The following is a 21,371-nucleotide window of genomic DNA, read 5'->3' as shown; positions in this document are numbered from 1 at the left end:
TACCTTTTTGTAACACCCTGTATGTTCTTTCACTTCTAATTCCCCTTTTAGTGTTCTGTGTTGAAGATTTAGTGTCTCAGATGCCTAGAGAGCTTCGGGTTTGTTTACTGTTGTGTAGTGTTGTATTTTGCATTTCCACGAGAGACTCTTTTTGTTGTAAATGTTTTTTGTTAACTGTCCATTTTCTGAACTCTTGATCTGACAGATTTCTTTTCATTACAATTTTCTGCAATCCATTCACCTAAATAATTAAATTCTTTTACTCCACAGATGTAGTTATTACCAATTTTAAGATCAGAATATTACTTTTCCATATTCAGATATTCTTCAATGTTATAAAACCTTTGTGTTAGTAAAAATTCGTCAAGATCTACTTTGAATTTATGAAATTCTTGAATTTTCTTTATTGTAGAAGGCAATGCACTAAAAAGTATTTTGCGCTGGTAGTTTACATTTTTTTGGTAGAGTGCTCCTTTGTGGGTGTCTCTGTGAAAATCATCCCTGTTCCTTGTTTCATGGTTATGAACCTGACTATTTAATGTTGAAAATTCCTGGTGAGTTTTCAGAAAGCATACACATTCATAGATGTATAAGCTAGGAAGGTAATTATTTTAAATTCTTGAAATATTTCCCTGCATGACACTCTGCAGGGAACCCCTTTCATTATGCTAATAGCCCTTTTTTGAAGTTTGAAAGCTTGTTTTGCCATACCTGTATTTCCCCAGAAGATCACACCATATCTACGCAAACTGTTCATGTAAGCATAATAGGTACACAGCAATGATTCAGTGTTGCAAGAAACACGAAGCAATCTTAGCACAAAGCAACATTTACTTACCATAATTTTTTACTCAAAACTTCTAGATGTTTTTCCCATCTCAAGTGCTCATCCACTCACATACTTCGGAATTTTGTGTATGGAGCTTGTGCAATAACATAGTTCCCCAACTCAGCTTTTACTCTTCTTCTAGCTTCACTTTTAATATTACTGAAATTCGTCAATACTGTTTTATCCTTATTTATGATCAAAGCATTATTGCTAAGCCATTTTCCTGTCTCGTTTATTGCCCTAGAAACACTCTGATGCAGATTATCCTTTTATAAAAATGCTAGTGTCATCAACGAACATCACTGTTTCTGCAACTGTCAGATGGTTTGGCAAATCATTTATGTAAACCAAGAACAACAGAGAAACCTGGGGCACTCCATAGCTAGTTTTTTAGAAATCTGAAAGATACTCTTGGCCTTCATGACATATTTGTGCTTTATGTTGTCCATCAGTGAGATAAGACTTGAACCATTTGAAGGCAAGTCCCTGGACCCCATAAAATTCTAGTTTCATAAGCATTAAGTCTGGATGATTAGATCAAATGCTTTAGATTAATCTAAGAATATCCAACAGCTTAATTTGTTCTTGTCCAATGCATTTAGAACAATTTTCATGAACTGGAAGACTGCCGTTTCTGTGGATCTGTTCTTTCTAAACCAATTTTGAGCATTAGTCAGTATTTTATTTTTATTCAGGAAGTCAGCTAGCCTTTCATACATTACTCTTTCAATTACTTTAGAGAAACCTGACAATAATGACACTGGCCTATAATTATTTATGTCAGCTGTACTATCCTGTTTGTGAAGTGGCTTTATTATGGAGAGTTTTAGCTTTGATGGGAAAACCCCTATCCTGAAAAAAAGTATTAATAATGTCAGTTAGGTGAGTATCTATACTGGTAGAACTATGTTTGATTACCTTGTCTGGAGTTCCATCAATAACACAAGACATTTCATTTTTTAGTTTATTAATAGCATTTGTAACTTTACATTCTGTTACTGGGTACAGAAACATTGTCTTTTCACAAGTAGGTACTTTTATGTTTTTGTTGTTTGAACTGCACAGACTTTTAATTAGGTTTGTTACTATCTCCACATAATGTTCATTGAATATATTGGCTACCTGCTGAGCATCTTCTATAACTTTACCTCCACTTCTAATTTTGAAATTATGGGTCTTGATTTTACATTTTCCTACACTATTGTTTATAACCTTCCAAATCTATTTTGATTTATTGCTTCCCTTATTAATGCATGAATCACTGCTTAGCCTCTTTGCTGCCTGTAAAACTTTCCTATAGACCCTTCTATATTTCCTATAGAATGGTTTTATTGTTGTATTTATTTTAGCATGTTTACTTACGTTTCTAAAGGTGGCTGCTGATTTTGTAATACCTTGTGTTACCCATGACTTTAATTCTTTTTAACGGGAACACTACATCGTAGCAATATTAATAATCAGCGAGAAAACTATCTACATCATCAGTTTGTTCTATGCCCCACTGTACCCTTTTTAGCATACTATTAACTACCCTTATGTTGTTTGCATTAATCCTAATGGTATGTTCAGTGCTGGGTGTGCAAGTAATGCCACATCATCTATACTCCACATGGATGCTTAGAAAGCCAAACTCATTTCATCTGTCCATGAAACTGGTGAATTATCCCCTTGCTCTTCAGGCTGGTGAGTGCTGCTGTTAATGGCACTTGCAGCTTGGCTGTTTGAGGTAAATGTCAGTGGCAGAAATTGAGTACACTGACGAAACAACACAGTTCCTTGCAGGTTTATGGCTGGGTCATCTGCAGGGTGGCTTCAGCTTTCTCTGTCAAGGATAGTGAGCCTGACAACATGATCCTCTGGCCCAAAAAATCAACTTGTGGTTGGCCAAAGATGTACTTGGTAGTGTTTAGAATGATGCCACACCATTCCAATCCTCTGAACACTTCAGTAAGTTGCTTCTGATGTTGCTTCAGAGAGGCAGGGAAGACTAGAATGTCACTAAGATAAGCGAAGAAAAAGCTTAGCCCTTGTAGTGGGGAATCAATGACCCTTTCCTACATTTGCACTGCATTTCATGGGGCAAACGTCATGAGCTGACTCTCCAGAAGGCCAAAAGGAGTGACAATGGCTGTCTTTTGTATATCTTCTTCTAGCATGGGAATCTCCATAAATACTTTGCATAGTCTATAAAACACTGAATACAGTTGTACCACACAATGCATAATTGTATATCCGAAGTAATGGTATGGGGTAATGATTCGGGACAGTTCGAGCATTTAGAGCCTGATCATCACTACAATAGCACCATGTTCCATTCCTTTTTGGTATCAAGTGTAGTGGTGACGACCACAGATTAATTGATGGTCATATCATGCCTTCTCAAATTAGTCAAATTCCAATTTCTATATGGCAAATCTATGTAGTGCCAATCGTCGAGGTCAGCAGGAGACTTGTCGACCTTCTGTAATCTGTATGTGATGCATCGTATAAAGGGGATCTCCTTCAGTGCTCCTGGAGGTCTTGTCAGTTCTGGGAGAGTCCCTTCAATAAGTCGATGTACTCGCTGCTAGTGTTTTGTATGAGATTAGCCATGTGCACTGCCGCATCTCGCCAAAAACCTGCAGCTGATAATCCAGTGCATCAGAACACATGTTGAAGTGAGAACCAGAATCTGTGAGATATTCCTGCAAGGACGTACAGTCACTGACGAAGGCTGAGATGATGCCTGGCCTACATCCAATTGCATTAGGATGTGAGCAGGGTATTGTACACTTCCTTTCCCAGTCCCAAAATATCCTGTGATACCAGAAAATGGTGGGCTTGTCACTACCTGATGAGGAAATGGTAGACGAGCAGTTTCTTGATTGCTTGTGATAATGACCCCTGTCGCTACTGCGGCCATGCCACACAAATAATTCTTCCACCTTTTTGGTCAGCAAACCACTCTGGCGACATGTAATCGGCCCATTACCAAGTGCAACGACAAACTGTTGCATGCAGCCGCCAATGTCCTCACTGGTGGAGGCATTATAGCATCAAATATTTCGCTAAGTCTGCTAAAGTGTCTAGTGGCATGCCGGTTTGTGAAATAATAATAGCTTTCACATGGGGTGGCAAGCGATTACTCCACTGCGTGCACAAAAGACTATCAGTTACGGTTTCCATATCCACGTTACTTCACATGTGTTGCAAATATTGTTAGGGTCTTCTGTCGCCAATTTGTTCTTGGGTTGGGACTTGTCTGATGCATTCGTCCTATGAAGTGAAAAGCCATCATATCAGTACCATTTTTAAATTCCGTCGTAGGAATAGTGATCACATCTTTGATTTCCACTGCGTATTTCTGCTCCAGCTGGATCACTACGATTGCGAATTTGATTAATTGCGTCCGCCATAATTCCGGCATGTTGGGGTCACCAAATCGAAGTAGCTTGTGTCTATTATTGCAAGCGTACCGGTACCATTACCGCCAATGTAGCACTATATTGAACTACACATGGCGTGAGTTAAAGATGAATACTAGGTTGAGGCGTTTTACATGAAAGTAGAACAGACTCCACAACTAGAAACTCATAAGTTAAAACTAACTCCACAACAAATTAACAACTATTCTAAGAGCACCCAACTGTCATAAAATACAGCGCCTCTGGCGGCTTAGGTCGAAGCACTTTGACAGTGTTACAAAATTACGCGCGGAAACCACACAGCTTGCACTGCATTGGAGTGTCACTTCTATCCACCACACTCTCAATATGCTGATTTGTATACAAAACCATGGCAGACAAAATGTCGTCATCTGTAAGATAATTGCAGTATTCCAAATGCACTCTTGCTGCTTTCGCTGCACCTACAGGCCCAGGCAATTTTCAAATAATATTGTGGGGACTGAAATGTACTCTCTGTGTCAGTGGAACTTAATTCCACTTTGTCTCTTTGTTCCTTCCAATACAGTAATGGTCGTTTTTCTCCCTCGTCATCTTCCTCTGTTTCTGAATCTTCTAGCTGAACTTCGACTACGGTACGTCATTACAATCTGTATTCCCTTCATTTCAAAACCTTCCTGAATTTCATTGTTATCCTCTTCGAACAACATCTTTTCGATTTCTTCAACATGATTTGAGTAGAGGAGGGTCTACATCTTACTTAGCTTGCCATGATCAGATAAGTCCTATATTAAATCACCAAATTCCTATAAAATAACGAATTCAGGCGCAGTGTACTAGTTTGATACTCGATAGTCAAGCAGCCCTGACAGACGAATAAACGGTACAAAAAGAAAATAAGTGCAGTTTACATTTTAAATTAACTTTGTAATACTAAGTTACGTTGACAACCATAGAAATGAAATGTTGAAAAGAAACGAGAACAGGTGCAATATATAAAACTCAGCGACTTCACACATCTCAACAACGGATACTGAAGCACACAACAATCAAAGGACTTAGGAGAAAGGAAGCTATCAGCGATTGGTGCCAAGGCTGCCAATTGTTCATAAATAATTTACAGAAACTCTTTACGTGTATCAGTTTGAATGCCGCGCCGATGGAAGATTAATAAAAGGAATTAGTAAGAAAGCAGCTATTTTGAAAAAAGCTGCTGCCTCCTCTGTTGTATTACATAACTGAAAATGAATTAGCAAGACAGGTGCTATTTTGAGAAAAGTTGCTGCCTCTCCATTTTTATTATATAGCTGTTGTTTGTTTGCTTTTAGGTGCAAAATATTTTGATTAGAACCATATTTTATAAAAAAAAACATATTTTGATCTGTAAATACTGAGTCCTATTATTATCAGTTATTATTGTCCATTATTACTTGTCATACAGCTTAATAAAAAGCTAGTACCTGCAACATAGCTAACGTAACGTTTTAACTGCTGAATCTAGTTGCTGAGGTACCATAATTAGTGGTACGAGTAGCTAACGAGATGTTTCTAATTGGATATGCTACTCTTAACATAATGACCCATGTCGACCACCTGTGCTAATTTCCATATAGCTAGGCTCTCTTCACTCTAGTGAACTAGTGGTCTACTGGGACAAGGGATAGTGATCGAAACCGGTTGATGCAATAATAATAAAAGTAAAATTATAAAATAGTGTCTGTTTGCATTTCAGTTCACTACAACAGTCCACAACACAATTCCGATATGAACTTTGATGTAGTTTGTTAAAAAACAAAATACATGCTTATCACATGGGTTAAATGAGGTTAAATATGCACACAAAGCGGCTTTCAGTGTATGCGAAAAATGGAAATTGTGAGATGACCAATGTATTTTGTTCTGTTGCACAAGTAGGCACCTGAAAACTTTGTCATCTCTGACCGCACTATTTCACCCATTGCATGTAACAAATTGCGCAAATGAACCATTTTGACATTTATCAGCGATAATGTATCTACAATGGAACAGGTGGCACGCCTGTCAAATGTGGTCAACCTGAGCAGTATGGTTGTTTTCTGAGTATGGAGGAGAATGGAGGACGGTGCAAATAATGGTTCGTACGCAAACAGACCAAATGCTTTTGCTAACATTCTTAATATGTTGACTAGTTAGTGAAAATGTACGTGCGAAAGCTAATTAATTTTAGTTTTCACGTTTAATTTCTTTCGCTACGGAAATAATGGCTGTTTGCGTATTCACGAGTGGGCGTCAGTGCTTAGGATGCCATATTACTCAGAAAACAGTTAACAGCTTCAGCTAAATAACAAATTGATTTATCTCTGCACGATGCGGATTAATGATTAGGCCAAGTAGAAGTTGTGGTAGTTCCGTACCAAATTCTAGGCCCCTCAGTTGTTGCCCCTGTCATCTGTGTTGACAATTCGTAACTGCGTTTGTTAGAATTGTTTAGTGTATGCTGCTTTCACACTTTTAATTGAAAGAAATTTTGGTCACATTGTGTTTTAAGAAAACATTGAGATAGTCAGCAGATATGGGTGTATTGGCACAGTCGGATTTGTTAAGTGTTGGGTAACAAAACACAGACTTGTTCAGCTGCATTTTGAGTTTCAAGCCTATGTATTCCAGGACTGAAATCGTATATCACATGCGTATATGATGTTTGAATAGTTAAATTTTGATTTAGTTATGTGAGAAGTTGTATTCTAGGAGATAGTGGATACAGAATAGTAGGCCTAGACAGAGATCAGGGCGTGTATTGCATACTTTTCAGTCTGAATGTATCTGATACATTACATGTAATGACCTGTAAAGAGACTTAGTAATATAGGAATAATGCCCACCATAAAATCGTCAAAGTCTAAAAATATCGGTGATTATGACAAAATGTCGACTAGTGAATCAAAGAGTGTGTTTTTGTGTTAGTAACATATATGTAGCCAGTCGTTTATCTGTGAAAATTTCCTGAATAGTTGAATTAAGCCATTGTTTATGAAAGGAGAAAAAGAAATACCGTCCAGTTTCATTTTTGTCAGCAGTCTCGAAAAATTTAGAAAATCTAACTACACAATTGTCTTTGTAATCATCAGACTGCAAATATAGTGCCAGAGCTACAGTTCAGATTTCTATAGGGTTCGCATGTTGAGAAGGCTATCTTCAAATACAGTGAGAATATACGTAGTTCATCAAATTACTGGCCACTGACTTATTTTTTTATGTCACAGGCATTTGAATGTATAAATCACAACACTGTATTATTTAGAGCAAATTAAAATAGTATATTGTAACAGTAAATGCTGCAGAATCGTTCAGATCATATATTTCTGACGGGAAATTACGGGTGTCAATAGGGAAGAGGTGTGTTAAGCCATCGGGCATCATCCAGCTGGGCTAACGAGATGTGGTGTTGCATCTGAGGGCCTGTACTTTTTCTTGTGTATAGCAATGATATCTAAGCTTTAACATTATCAGATGCGAAGTTTGTTTCCTTTGCAAAGGACACAAACGTTGCAATAAGTACCAAATGAAGATCAGTTAGTGAAATTTTTGTGGACGTTAATAAGTGGTGTATAGCCAGTTCTTTGTCACTGACCTTTTTTTAACACGCACTACGAAGTTTAGAAATTTTAAGAGGTTTCCTGCCAATATATGCCCAATTGATAAGCAGATAGGAGTTGAAAATGTTAAAATCTTGGGATTACAGCCTGATACTAAATTCACCCAGAAGGGAATAACAAAGATGTGCTGAAGTTCCTAAAAAAAAATCTCGTTACATTGTGTATGTAATGGGATATAGGTGGTATATAAATAAAAAAAAAAACGAGCATACAGTGCTTGTTTTTATTCCATGATGTCATATGGGATTGTGTATTTCTTGGGGTACCTCATGTTGTAAGACTTGTTTGTTGTGTGAACTTGAACATTCTGCAGAGGCCTATTTACGGAACCAGTGATACTATTGCTTTCCAGTATAATTATTCCTTGATTGAATGTCATGAAAATCTTTATAAAACCAACAGTTCAGTTCATAGAATCAACACTAGAAACAAGAATAATCTTTATAGATTTAAAGTCAGTAAACATTGGTTCAGAAAGGTGTCCATTTTGCAGGAACACTTGTTTCAGTAACTTCCCAGCAGCCATAAAGAGTTAAACTACTGAAAGTTAAATTTAAGAGGAGCCTAAAGGATTTATTGTTGGTAAATTCCTGCTCCATTGATAAATGTGTTACTGGAAGTCGTAGATGTGCATATGTTAATATCAGATACTGTGGGTAGGCCTATTACATAGAATCTGACTTTTGTACAAATTCAGTACAATAATGCAATCATTGAAAATGAGTGTTGTAAAATATTTCTATTTGATGGTGCGTGTCTTGACAGCCAAAGAATTATTGTATGCACCAGAATGTAATGGGACATATACATGATTAGTTGCAAGTTTGCTACTCCATTGTAAATGAAAGTATGTTTAAGATTTTTTGACTCAGCTATTCCGCGTCCATTAGGACCATTTCAATTGGGATCTGTGGAAGACGCATTAGCATATTTATTACACTTTGTAAATATTTGTGTAGGTATTGTTTCCCAACATGTTCTCCATCCTGTGTGATCTCCTCTCTTTGGATCTTTGGAACGAACAGTACATCTAATCTGTAAGAACATTTTCATCTTGAAGCTGATTATTGTGTGGCCAGTAACACATGCGACCTGTCCTGAATGCAAATGTGGCGTTTTATTACTGATACACCGTAGTCGTGTTTGGTAATTTTTGGGGGGACACGTGGAGGGATGGGATATGAAATATATAGCCAATGGAATCATAGCATCGCCATAAAACCTAGGTGAGTGGGAAGTGTAGTTTAGAATCTGTGGAATGTTGCACACTAGAATGAAACTTGGACTAGTACTAATTCTGAATGTAAACTGCAAGAGAATTGTGCAATATAGACCAGCTTAACAATTTCAGATTTATCTGTGAGGAGTAACAATGAGATACGTGTAATGGTTGGTTGAGGTGATCAAAGTGTCCAGTTGTTTAATGGTCCAAGGAATCCAGTTTTATGAGTGTAGTAAAAATAAAAGTTGAATGCCATATATAAGAACAAAATTGACAACATTATAGCATTCTGAGATAGTTGGGCAGGATTTTGGGGTACCTTTCTTTTCCACTTCCTCATACAGAATCATGACTCACTGTGCATTGTTGTTATCCTTTCTGTTAAATGACAAAGGTCATTTTGTGGCACTGACTAATTGGCATTACAGAAATGTCATTCACCCATCTGCTTTGACCCATGACGTCATCAGTATGGCAGAAACGACTACTACTAGCATGTACAGTGTGGAGGCAATGACATTACTAAATACGCCTATCAGCAAACCCAAACAAAAATGTTTCACTCCAAAAATGAAATGAAACCAATGGAACAACCACAGAAAATTGGCAATTCAGGGCAAGGACAAGTTGAATATGCAACACTAAGAAAACACTGCACCATCCTAAATCAAATAATATTTTTAAAAATTTAAATTACAACATTTCGCTAGACCAACAAAACCACAGGAATTGGTCATTTCCCTTGACCTGTATAGCTCAACCGCAACTGTTGAAACCAACACCCACATCTCTGAAAAGTGGAACCAAAACCCCAACAGCTCATAAACACAAATACCCCACATTCACTACATGAATTAAAACATAGCTGACACACCATAAATCTACAACATACAAAAAATCAGTCACTATAGAATAAAACCAAAACAAAAATTACTTACCAACAAAAGCCTCTGGCAGCACCACGTAGGTCGATCACTGCCCCCCCCCCCCCCCCCCCCCCCACACCTGAACTACTAAAACACCCACCCCTGCACTTCACTGTCATCTCCATACCTAACTAAAAAGCTATAAAAGCAATTAGCAATTAGGCTTCTTTCCGCACAACAAACACCAAACTGAACAGACCTAACAAACACATAAACAAAACAAGAAAAACCATAGTAACTCACTTAAAACACTTCCACAACCTTTGTTATCACACCAACTACCTCAATTCAAAACCATGTTAGCATGATGGCAACCAATACTCAAATGAACCCAACACTACACGTTAATCTCAGCACAGCCACCGCGCAAGGGCACCACCAAATACAACAAGACATCTATAGACACAACCAACTCAAAAACTTCACGCCCTAGTGATGTCACAAACCACAACACCGTTATGTCACGGGTCAAAGCAGAGGGATGGAATCGGACGCTCCAGTTGACCCTCATCACTTTAAGTTATACTTGTATGAGCACTTTTTAGTAAATACACACTTTTTAACACATGTACAAGTTATGCTGCACAATCATCAAGTATGTTACTCTTTTTTGCCATCCTCCCCATTTAGTTTTTTTTTTTGCTATAAAAAAATCACTGTTGAGACTGAAACAGAATAACATGTATGGTACACTTATTTGATTTGTGAGACTACCTGTAAACACAAAACATTACTATTATTTTTAGACTTCTACAGTTATGATTTACTGTCTGCAAATTTGTTTACTTTATGTAATTTTGATTTAAAATGTTTATGATTGATTTTGATGTTTTGGGATGTTTTTCTGCTTGCCTTCCAAAAATTGTTTCTTAGCTGTTCCTGGTTAGCTGCCCTGTTTGTTTCGGGCATTGGTGAAATTTAACATTTCAGTGTGAAGCCTTGTTTCTTTCCCAGACTGTCATCTTAAAATCATTAATTTGAGAATTTTGATTTTGATCTGATCATCAACAAACTGTTTTTCATTTTTTTTAGTCTGTAAATATGTGATAAGCCAATTCTAATGATATGGAAAATATCGAGAGACAAGGTAAACTGTGTGCTCAAAAATATAATTCCGTCTAAAAGAAACCAACTTTAAAAATGTAAGAGCTTGTCATTACAGACTGATCGGTGGCTTCTCAGAATAGAACTACGAGAAAATTGTCGGTGAAAGTCTAAATCACTGCATACGCCATTGGTATACGTGTTTTGTGCAGCAATGTTGTCAGCACTAGCTGGGAGGTATGATGGGAAGGAGAGGTCAGCTGCAATGGCTATGCAGCTCATAAGAGAGCTGTGGACAGACAATGTTTTCTGAAGGAATATTGTCGCATTCTCATGTCAGTATATCACTACCTCTGAATTTGTAACACATTCAGAAGAAATGGGAAATTGTTTTGACAAAGTTTATTAATTTAATTTAAGCTGTGCTATGGGGTCCCAAACTAACCACATCTTTGTAATTCATGAAATATTCAAAATAAATAAATTTACGATAACACAGATTATTAATGTAAATTTTGAAAGTCAAACTGCTTTAGTTAACGTAGGCCTCGCGCTAAGTTACAGATCAGTCTGTCACCACAGCCAGGTTTTTTAACTTCAACGTTTATTGGCTGTGCTAACTCACAACCAAACTATCACATAGCAATCTTATAATTCATGACACTCGAAAAAGGTCAAATACTTATGATGACAAAGATTACAAATTTCATTGCAGCAAGTGAAATGAGCAGCAATTTAATGTGTGTTATTAGTTTCCAACCTGTCACAATCTCATAATTTGTGACATATTCGGAGGCAAAAGAATATTTATATCAAGAATGAAGAAGACTGGTTTCTATTTTGGCACTAGAAATTCATTTTCTTACCTCTCACTGGTTACTTGAAAGTATCATCTGATTGCTTGAAACTAACATGAGCAATAGAGATATTGCTGTGTCGGCTGCTGTCCCTAGCCAAAGCAGATGTTTCTATGTTAAAATTAGAAGAAGAAATATATTTACCCATGTCCCTCCCAAAAGACAATGCTTGCATGCAAGCAAGCAAAGCATTGTGGCACCTGAAGCTATTGTCCCATAGCATAGTGAGGATGTAGCATGACACGTGTGCAAAGATAGAGAACAGATGCCTTCAGACCAATTATGTTCCCAATTACAGTGCAGTACTCCATACTTAATTCATATATATAATTTCCTCTGCAATTGACACATTCCTGTGGTGCTACTAAAGTTTTTTATTAGCAGGTCACGGTAGCCAGTAGGATGGGTACTTAAAATCCATTAAAATGCGTGTAAGTAATGTTTATGTAATCACTATAGTTGGTGGTGCTGTTTGTAACTTAGTGCTTTCAGTTGGTTCCTAGTTAAGGCCATGGTGATAGTTTCCTAGCTTTGGGCTCAAAAGGATTGACCGCTGTTATTTATAAGCCTGTTTGTGACAATAGAGAGATTGGGCATACTACACATTTGTGGTAAATATCTGCTTTCAAACTTTGCAATATTGTCATGTAGAATAGAACCATGGACCTTGCCGTTGGTCGGGAGGCTTGCATGCCTCAGTGATACAGTTAGACGTACCATAGGTGCAACCGCAACGGAGGGGTAACTGTTGAGAGGCCAGACAAACATGTGGTTCCTGAAGAGGGGCAGCAGCATTTTCAGTAGTTGCAAGGTCAACAGTCTGGATGATCGACTGATGTGGCCTTGTAACGCCAACTAAAACGGCCTTGCTGTGCTGGTATTGTGAACGGCTGAAAGCAAGCGAAACTACAGCTGTAATTTTTCCAGAGGGCATGCAGCTTTACTGTATGGTTAAATGATGATGGCGTCATCTTAGGTAAAATATTCCCCTATTTGGATCTCCTGGTGGGGACTCTCTGGAGGACATTGTTATCAGGAGAAACAAAACTGTCATTCTACAGATCGGAGCATGGAATGTCAGATCCCTTAATCGGGCAGGTAGGTTAGAAAATTTAAAAAGGGAAATGGATAGATCAAAGTTATAGTGGGAATTAGTGAAGTTTGTTGGCAGGAGGGCTTCTGCTTAGGTGAATAAGGGCTATAAATACAAAATCAGATAATGGTAATGCAGGAGTAGTTTGAATAATGAATAAAAAAATAGGAATGCTGATAAGCTACTATGAACAGCATGGTGAACACATTATTGTAGCCTAGCCAAGGTAGACACGAAGCCCGCACCCATCACAGTCATACAAGTTTGTATGCCAACTAGCTTCGCACATGATGAAGAGATTGAAGAAATGTATGATGCGATCAAAGAAGTTATTCAGATAGTTAAGGGAGACGAAAATTTAATAGTCATGAGGACTGGAATTTTGATTGTAGGAAAAGTAGTAGGTGAATTTGGACTAGGGGTTAAAAATGAGAGGAAGCCTCCTGGTAGAATTTTGCACAGAGCGTAACTTAATCATAGCTAACACTTGGTTTAAGAATCTTGAAAGAAGGTTGTATATGTGGAAGAGGCCTGGAGAAACTGGAAGGCTTAAGACTGATTATATAATGGTAAGACAGAGACTTAGGAACCAGGTTTTAAATTGTAAGACATATCCAGGGGGCAGGTGTGGACTCTGACCACAATTTATTGGTTATGAACTGAAACTTCAATAAGGTAGGAATTTAAGGAGATGGGACCTGGGTAAACTGAAAGAACCAGAGGTTGTAGAGAGTCTCAGAGAGAGCATTAAGGAATGGTTAAAAATAACAGAGGAAAGAATTACAGTAGAAGGGGAATGGATAGCTTTGAGAGATGGAATAGCAAAGGCAGCAGAGGATCAATAAGGTAAAAAGATGAAGGCTAATGGGCATTCTTGGGTAACAGAATAGCTATTGAATTTAATTGATGAAAGAAGAAAATATAAAAATGCAGTAAATAAAGCAGGCAAAAAGGAAGACAAACGACTAAAAAGTGAGATTGACAGGAAGTACAATATGGCTAAGCAGGGATGGCTAGAGGACAAATGGATGTGGAGGCATGTATCAGTTGGGATAAGATAGATAATGCCTACAGGAAAATTAAAGAGACCTTTGGAGAAAAGAGAGCCACCTGTATGAATATCGATCTCAGATGGAAAACCAGTCCTAAACAAAGAAGGGAAAGGAGAAAGGCAGAAGGAGTATATAGAGGATCTATACAAGTTTCATATATTTGAGGGCAATATTATGGAAATGGAAGACGAAATGGGAGATGTGATACTGCATGAAGAATTTGACAGAGCACTGAAAGACATAAGTCGGTACAAGGCCCCAGGTGTGGACAACATTCCATTAGAATTATTGGTAGTCTTGGGAGAGCCAGCGATGACAAAACTCTTCCCTCTGGTGAGCAAGATGTTGAGACAGAGGAAAGATACCTTTGGACTTCAAGAAGATTGTAATAATTCCAATCCCAAAGACAACAGGTGTTGATAGGTGTGAAAATTACCAAACTATCATTTTAATAAGTCGTGATTGCAAGATAGTAACTCAAATTCTTTACAAACAAATGGAAAGACTGGTAGCTGACCTCGGGGAAGATCAGTTTGGATAACGTAAAAATGCTGGAACACACATGGCAATACTGACCCTACGACTTATCTTAGATGATAGTTTAAGGAAAGGCAAACCTATGTTTCTAGCATTTGTAGGCTTAGAAAAAGCTTTTGACCATGTTGACTGGAATACTCTTTCAAATTCTAAAGGTGGCAGGTGTAAAATACATAGAGCAAAAGGCTGTTTACAATTTATACAGAAACAAGATGGGAGTTGAAAAGAGTCAAGGGGCACAAAAGGGAATTAGTAGTGGGGAAGGGAGTGAGACAAGGTTGTAGCCTATCCCCGATGTTATTCAATCTATATATTGAGCAAGTAGTAAAAGAAATAAAAGAAATTTGGAGTGTAAATTAAAATCAATGGAGAAGATATAAAAACTTTGAGGTTTGCCGATGACATTGTAATGCTGTCAGACAGCAAAGCACTTGGAAGAGCAGCTGAACGGAATGGACAGTGTCTTGAAAGAAGGATAAAAGATGAACATCAACAAAAAGCAAAATGAAGATAAAGGAATGTAGTCGAATTAAATCACGTGGTGCTGAGGAAATTAGATTAGGAAATGAGACACGTAAGGTAGTAGATGAGGTTTGCTATTTGGGAAGAAAAATTACTGATTATGGTTGAATTAGAGAGGGTATAAAATGTAGACTGGCTACGGGAAGGAAAGCATTTCTGAAGAAGAAAAATTGCTGATTATGGTTGAATTAGAGAGGGTATAAAATGTAGACTGGCTACGGGAAGGAGAGCATTTCTGAAGAAGAGTTAAGTGTTAATTTTTTTCTGAAAGTATTTGTATGGATTGTAGCCATGTATGGAAGTGAAACATGGACGAAAAACAGTGTAGACAAGAAGAGATGTGATGCTACAGAAGAATATTAAGAATTAGATGGGTAGATCACATAACTAATGAGGAGGCACTGAATAGAATTGGGGAGAAGAGGAATTTGTGGCACAACTTGACTTGCAGAAGGAATTGGTTGGTAGGTCACATTCTGAGGCATCAAGGGATCACCAATTTAGTACTGGAGGGAAGTGTATAGGGTAAAAATCACAGCGGGAGACCAAGAGATGAATACACCAAGCAGATTCAGAAGGAAGTCGGTTGCAGTAGTTATTCGGAGACGAAAAGGCTCACACAGGATAGAGTAGGATGGAGAGCTGCATCAAACCAGTGTCTGGACTGAAGACCACAACAACAACAACAACAACAACAACAACAACAAAAGAAGAAGAAGAAGCAGCAGCAGCAACTACGACAAATAAAACTGGTGACCACACCACTTCATCCAACTTTCAAGTGCCATACCATAGTGGACCATGCACAGTACACAAAACATCAAAATACCTTTTATTTCATCTCCAGGTTGTGTATTTTTATGGGGACCATCATTTTCATACATCAGATACATATGTTAACATCCTAAAGGTTATTTAGTTTCCAGGTGAATGTGAGTAACCTTTATAGTACTATGGTGCCTAAGTATTGCCATGTGCTTCAACTTAGGGTGTATTTATGTTGCCACTTTGCTGCTTGCTGGCATGGCCCAGTGATGAATCAGACCCATTGCACCTTAACAGTCCATTTAATGTGCACCATCACTGCTCACTACGATCCTTTATATGCTGTGATATCAAGCAGGTTTGTGTTTCGCACTGTGACCATTGCCACATATCCTGAAACTTGAGCCCCTATTGGCTGCTTCAGGGTCACTCCGACTTCGCTGCATTTACTCTGCTAGCTACGTGAACACTTGCACTGCTGAGGAATGAGTAATAAGGCTGCAGTGTAAATGTGACAAATCTCCCTGCTAGCACAGAGGTGCAATGTGCCAGCGGTGTGGATGCAGCATAAACGTATCCTTAGGAACTTGAAGGAATATCGAGGCTTAATAAAAAAATATATATTTGACCTGAATGTGTTCCAAAATTCACACAGGCATTATGAAACTGGCAGACTCCATTTACTCAGTTAAGAGTTGAGGACATTTTAAAATTACCTTATTTTTTTCAGCACTGGTACCTCCCCATCCCGCACCAGAGCCTGACCCTCACGCCTAAATTAAACTTCTCACAATTAAAGGAATTGAGATAAAGAGTCTTCAATCAACTTATTAAAGTTGAGAGGGAGAGGGAGAGAGAGAGAGAGAGAGAGAGAGAAAGAGAGAGGGGTCTTCAAGAAAATTTAAGACAATTTTAAAGGAAAACAGTTTGTAATTGTAAATCAGAGTTATTTTACTGTTTGCAGGATTAACAGCTAGTATAAATATCAGTGATTAAAAGTAATAACAGAATTATAATCTGCTTCTCTGCATTAAGGCTGCTAAATCAAAACGTTGATCAAGCTCAGCCTTTTACTGCTGATTTTGTTGTTTACAAATTACAAAGGCCATTCTTGCTAATCAGCCAGTACCACAGCAGGAAGAAAGCAAGAGTATTACAGAAACCGTACATGTAATTACATAAAGGAATACAACCAGTCAATGGGCCATGGAACATGAGATCCATGCCGAAAATAACTAGAGTGCATCCATTTAATGAAAGCCATTGGTACAAGTGCAACAAAATGAAGGGTCACTAGAGACAACAGTCTAGTTGTGTGGATGGAATTCTAGTACATCATCGAAATCTGCCTCACTAACCTGCAGCCAAGTATTTTAAGCGACCTCCGGCAATAATCTTCTGTATGTTGTCGCATACCACACACAGGGACGATTACTGCTAAATTCCACACTTCCTCGCCATACACCACACCTCACTCCATTTGGGGATGTAAGCATTGGGTCTGATCCGTTCATCATATATCACACTGCTTCAGCTCTCAGGCATAATCAACACCAAGCTGCATACCGAGCAAGACAAGGCTCGTACAGGTGCGTCCAGTGCTAAATTTCCCTGACTGCCTCTTCTTTTGTCCTCTATCAGGAAGCTGCGAAATCCATCACATAGTGACGAAGTGACAAGGTCTCTGCCCCACTCCAAAACACATTGATAGGAGCCAGTGCACAACTCACAGTATTTTCATCCCATTCTGAAATATATTATTTTATTGATAATGGAGCATGTTTGTCTTCTTAGATCACTGTCATGTGACAGCTAAATGTCGCAACCACAGACAGAATCACATATGACATTTCCACTTTTCCCCCTTGATGTCTGTAACGCTACAGCAATATCACAGTGTAGCTGGGGGGGGGGGGGGTGTCCAAATTTTTGTGGTTATGTGAGAGCGTATACTTAAATTCTAGAGAGAGGTAGCTGTGAGTTTTGCAGCTTCTCTGTGCTGTTTTGTCTGTCGGTCACAAATTGTCTGCCGGTAAGTGGTTCCTTTCTCATTTTGTTTGTTCCCAAATTCAGTTACTTGTTAAAGTAATATCCTTGTAACATTAAGAATAGATCAGATTATAGAGCTTCATTCGACCTGAGGTCATAAAATGTATACAAACTCCTGACAATGTTACCTTCTTACATTGCAAAGCATGTGAATGAGAACCCGTATTTGGTGTCTCTTGTTTAGGGCATGTTCTGTGAGCATGTGTTAAGTGCATATGTGTCACAATTCACAATTCTCCATTATTGATGTTCTATTGTGCTGTCTATTATGCTGTCTATTATGCCGTTCCAGGAGCCCTAGTTGTGAGGGGCTATTTACTTCTGTTGCAACAAATTATTTTGTGTGAAATTTCTGAACAGTGTGTGAAACATTTTAACAATGTTGATCTTCCAGTATGCATGTCATTGTAGCTGGAATGCTATATAATCAGTTTGTGCTTTTCATATTATTTCCACAGATATTTTATGTATCACAAAATGTCAGTCTTAGTATTATATAATGCATTAGCAGTTCAGATTAGTATCTGTACTACATTTTTAATGTGATTATCATTAGTTGAGATAGTGAACTACAAGGTTTGTCCAGAAAGTAACGTCACTGGTTTTGCTCCGATACTCCTATTATTCATAGTGATGGGACAGTTACATCCACAGTGCAGCACTCATAGCAACAATAGTACCTATTCAAATTCTGTGAATATTCCGGAAATCTGCTGCCAAAATATTTCCAGTGATGGAGCAGGCATTTCTGTTAAAATGGCACGTGTTTCAGTGGCACAAGGCATTTATGAAAGGCTAGGATGACGATAACGAACTTGCTCTAGACGCTTCTCTGTGTCAAAATGTGAAGAGGGTCTCATATGCACCAACTATTGAATGCAGACTGTAGAACAGGTGTATATCTGATAGCCCTTATTCTGGATATAGCTAGAACAGTTGGCAGTGAAATTGTGGCTGAACAATGGCAGATGAAGAAAATCTGTGCAAAACATGTCCCATCAATTCTGCAATTCCAACAGTGTGCTTATTTGTGAAGAACTTGCAGAATTGTGTAGAAATGATGCTACTTTTGTTGGACTGTGTTACAGCAGGAAGCAAGTAGTGGGTTTTCATATACAACCCTGAATGGAGATATTGCTCAGAGTGGCATACCTCATAGACACCACACCCAAAAAAAGGCACAGATGAGGGTAGGTCCAAATGGAAAGCACACCTCACAGTCCTTTATGAAGGTAGTGACATCATCCAATATGAGTTCGCACCTGTCAGATAGGTTATCAATGGTGCCTTTTTTGTGAATGTACTGAAAAGGTTGATGGAAAGTGCTGCGTATGTCAGACCACACATTGCTTGTTCTTGAGAGCTCCATCAAGACTGCCCAGCCACACTGCTTTCGTAGTCAGAATTTATCTGTGAAAAATGTGGTAACTCGTCCCCATCCCTTGTACAATCCCAACGTCATTCCAGCAGACTTTTTTCCCCAGTGCATGATACCTTCAAAGGACACTGTTTCAAGACCACAGACAAAATGAAAGTGGTTGTCAAGTATGCCCTAAAGGATTTTCTAAGCCAGGCCTTCAGGACGCCTGCAATCCTTGGAAATTTTGTTGAAAAAATATATTGACACAGATGGGCCTTTGGAAGAAATTTGATGTGTTGTTTCATTCTGAGCAATAAATTAGTTTGTGTGGGCTTACTGACATTACTATCTGACAAACCTTTTGTGGTATAATTTCTTAGAGTGAGCCTCCCAATACTATTCCATGTGTTGCTGACAGTACTGGATCAGGTATTTCTACAGTTTAGGTTTCAGGTACTTCTTTATTTAAGTAGACATGAAAGCATATTGCTTCAGTAGAAGAGATAAATCATAATTCTATTTGTTTCAGATGATGCTGGTGACCCAGCAAATACAGAAAATTCCATTTGTGCTGGGTGCCTAAATGTTCTTGATGAAGATGAAGTTATTCAGGCATTAAACCAAGAGTGGCATGTTGAGTGCTTTCGGTATGTAAAAATGTGTCGCATATATTAACTATAGTCTGATTGAAATTACTTGATAATTTATGTCTGTCACTTACTGCTACAATGTTGCCACATCTACTGCTTGCTAGTGCTCGGTCGTAGGTGACACATGGCAGGTCACTTAACATATGCTGTTAGTATGTAGTGCAGGGCAATGTTGGAAGTAGCCGCCATGAGGTATGACAGAACTGGGAGATGTTCTATCGATGGCTGATTTAAAGCGAGCAATGACTGAACTGCAGCAGATGATGGGTTTTGTAGCCCTGAATTTAAGCTTGTATCCTAACCTAACCCCAACCTCATGTGTACAGTGTCTCTGAGAAAATGGCGATCAACAGTCTGTGGCAGAAGTCAAATCAGGATCGCTTTGTTCATGGCATTTAAGCCTAACTTCTACGAGCAAACTCAAGAAAGAAAATTTTTATAATATGTTTCTTTGCGTAGCCATCTTCTGCAGCGAAATTTCAGTTTTAGCGGTAAAAGGGAACTATAGTTTCTTGCTGTCATCGGTTACCTGAAACTACCCACACACAGGCTACATGGGATGCCATGGTACCAACCAGTGAGCAGCTCTTGTTAGCACTTGGTTGCAGATTATAGGCGACACAAGTAGACTTTAAATGGGAGAGGGAGGGGATGGGAATAAAATTAAGATCAAATAAAAAATAAATACAATGATGAAAATGGTGTGGCAAAGTATTAGGAATATAAAATTACATTAAAACCAATTAATTGAATGAAACTAATAATTGGTCTTTTGATTAGATATAATAAAAAATGACGATGCAGTTGACAAAATCCAAACCATCAACCTTCTTGATGTCAGGTTTATAAGCTAACCAGTATGCTGTGCCATTACACTGCAAAACACTGTTGTAATTATGACTCTAGCGTCCCAGTAAAAGTGCATGTGTGTCACAATTCTCGTGAATATTAAAGAAGTCAGCATGATGTGGGATGTGTATAATATGGATTGCTGATAATTAAAATATTTTTGGATTGACAAAAAGTTGAAAATTTATGACAAAAGTTTCGTGGCCACAATAACAACGTGAATAGCAAGAATTTGAAAAATGGGCCTCCACCGAGATGCTGCTATCCAAGCAAATAGTTTGAACTGCCCTTCATGCTTATAAAAACCTCTGGTATTTCAATGATTTACAATAACCATTGACAGTCAGAACTTCCAAAATTAATAGTGTGTGAAAAAAATAATTCTCATACATAGAATAGTAATGAAAATAATTCTTTGCAGCTTTGTGTGGACGTGGACATAATTTCACTAAGTATTCTTGAAGTAATTTAGAAGTTTCCAGAAAATAACAATACATATTATATTTTAGCCACCCCATGAACCATGGACCTTGCCATTGGTGGGGAGGCTTGCGTGCCTTAGCGATTCAGATAGGTGCAACCACAACAGAGGGGTATC

At 38.2% G+C, this 21,371-nt stretch overlaps 1 protein-coding gene across 1 annotated transcript in view; it reads left to right on the top strand.

The window, feature by feature from the left end:
* Nucleotides 1–6,266: 6,266 nt before the first annotated feature.
* LOC126100147 (LIM domain kinase 1) overlaps nt 6,267–21,371 on the top strand; it is a 158,207-nt gene continuing 143,102 nt past the window's right edge. Inside the window, exons 1-2 of the mRNA XM_049910689.1 lie at nt 6,267–6,325; nt 19,804–19,921. Of these exons, the coding sequence (XP_049766646.1) occupies nt 6,304–6,325; nt 19,804–19,921 (140 nt within the window). The 5' untranslated portion in view covers nt 6,267–6,303. The remainder of the gene's footprint in view (nt 6,326–19,803; nt 19,922–21,371) is intronic.

Source organism: Schistocerca cancellata, chromosome 9, assembly GCF_023864275.1.
Source record: "Schistocerca cancellata isolate TAMUIC-IGC-003103 chromosome 9, iqSchCanc2.1, whole genome shotgun sequence".
In the NCBI taxonomy this organism is placed as follows: Eukaryota; Metazoa; Arthropoda; class Insecta; order Orthoptera; family Acrididae; genus Schistocerca; species Schistocerca cancellata.
The sequence above is the reverse complement of the archived record's forward strand: the minus strand, read 5'-3'. Positions and strand labels throughout refer to the sequence as shown.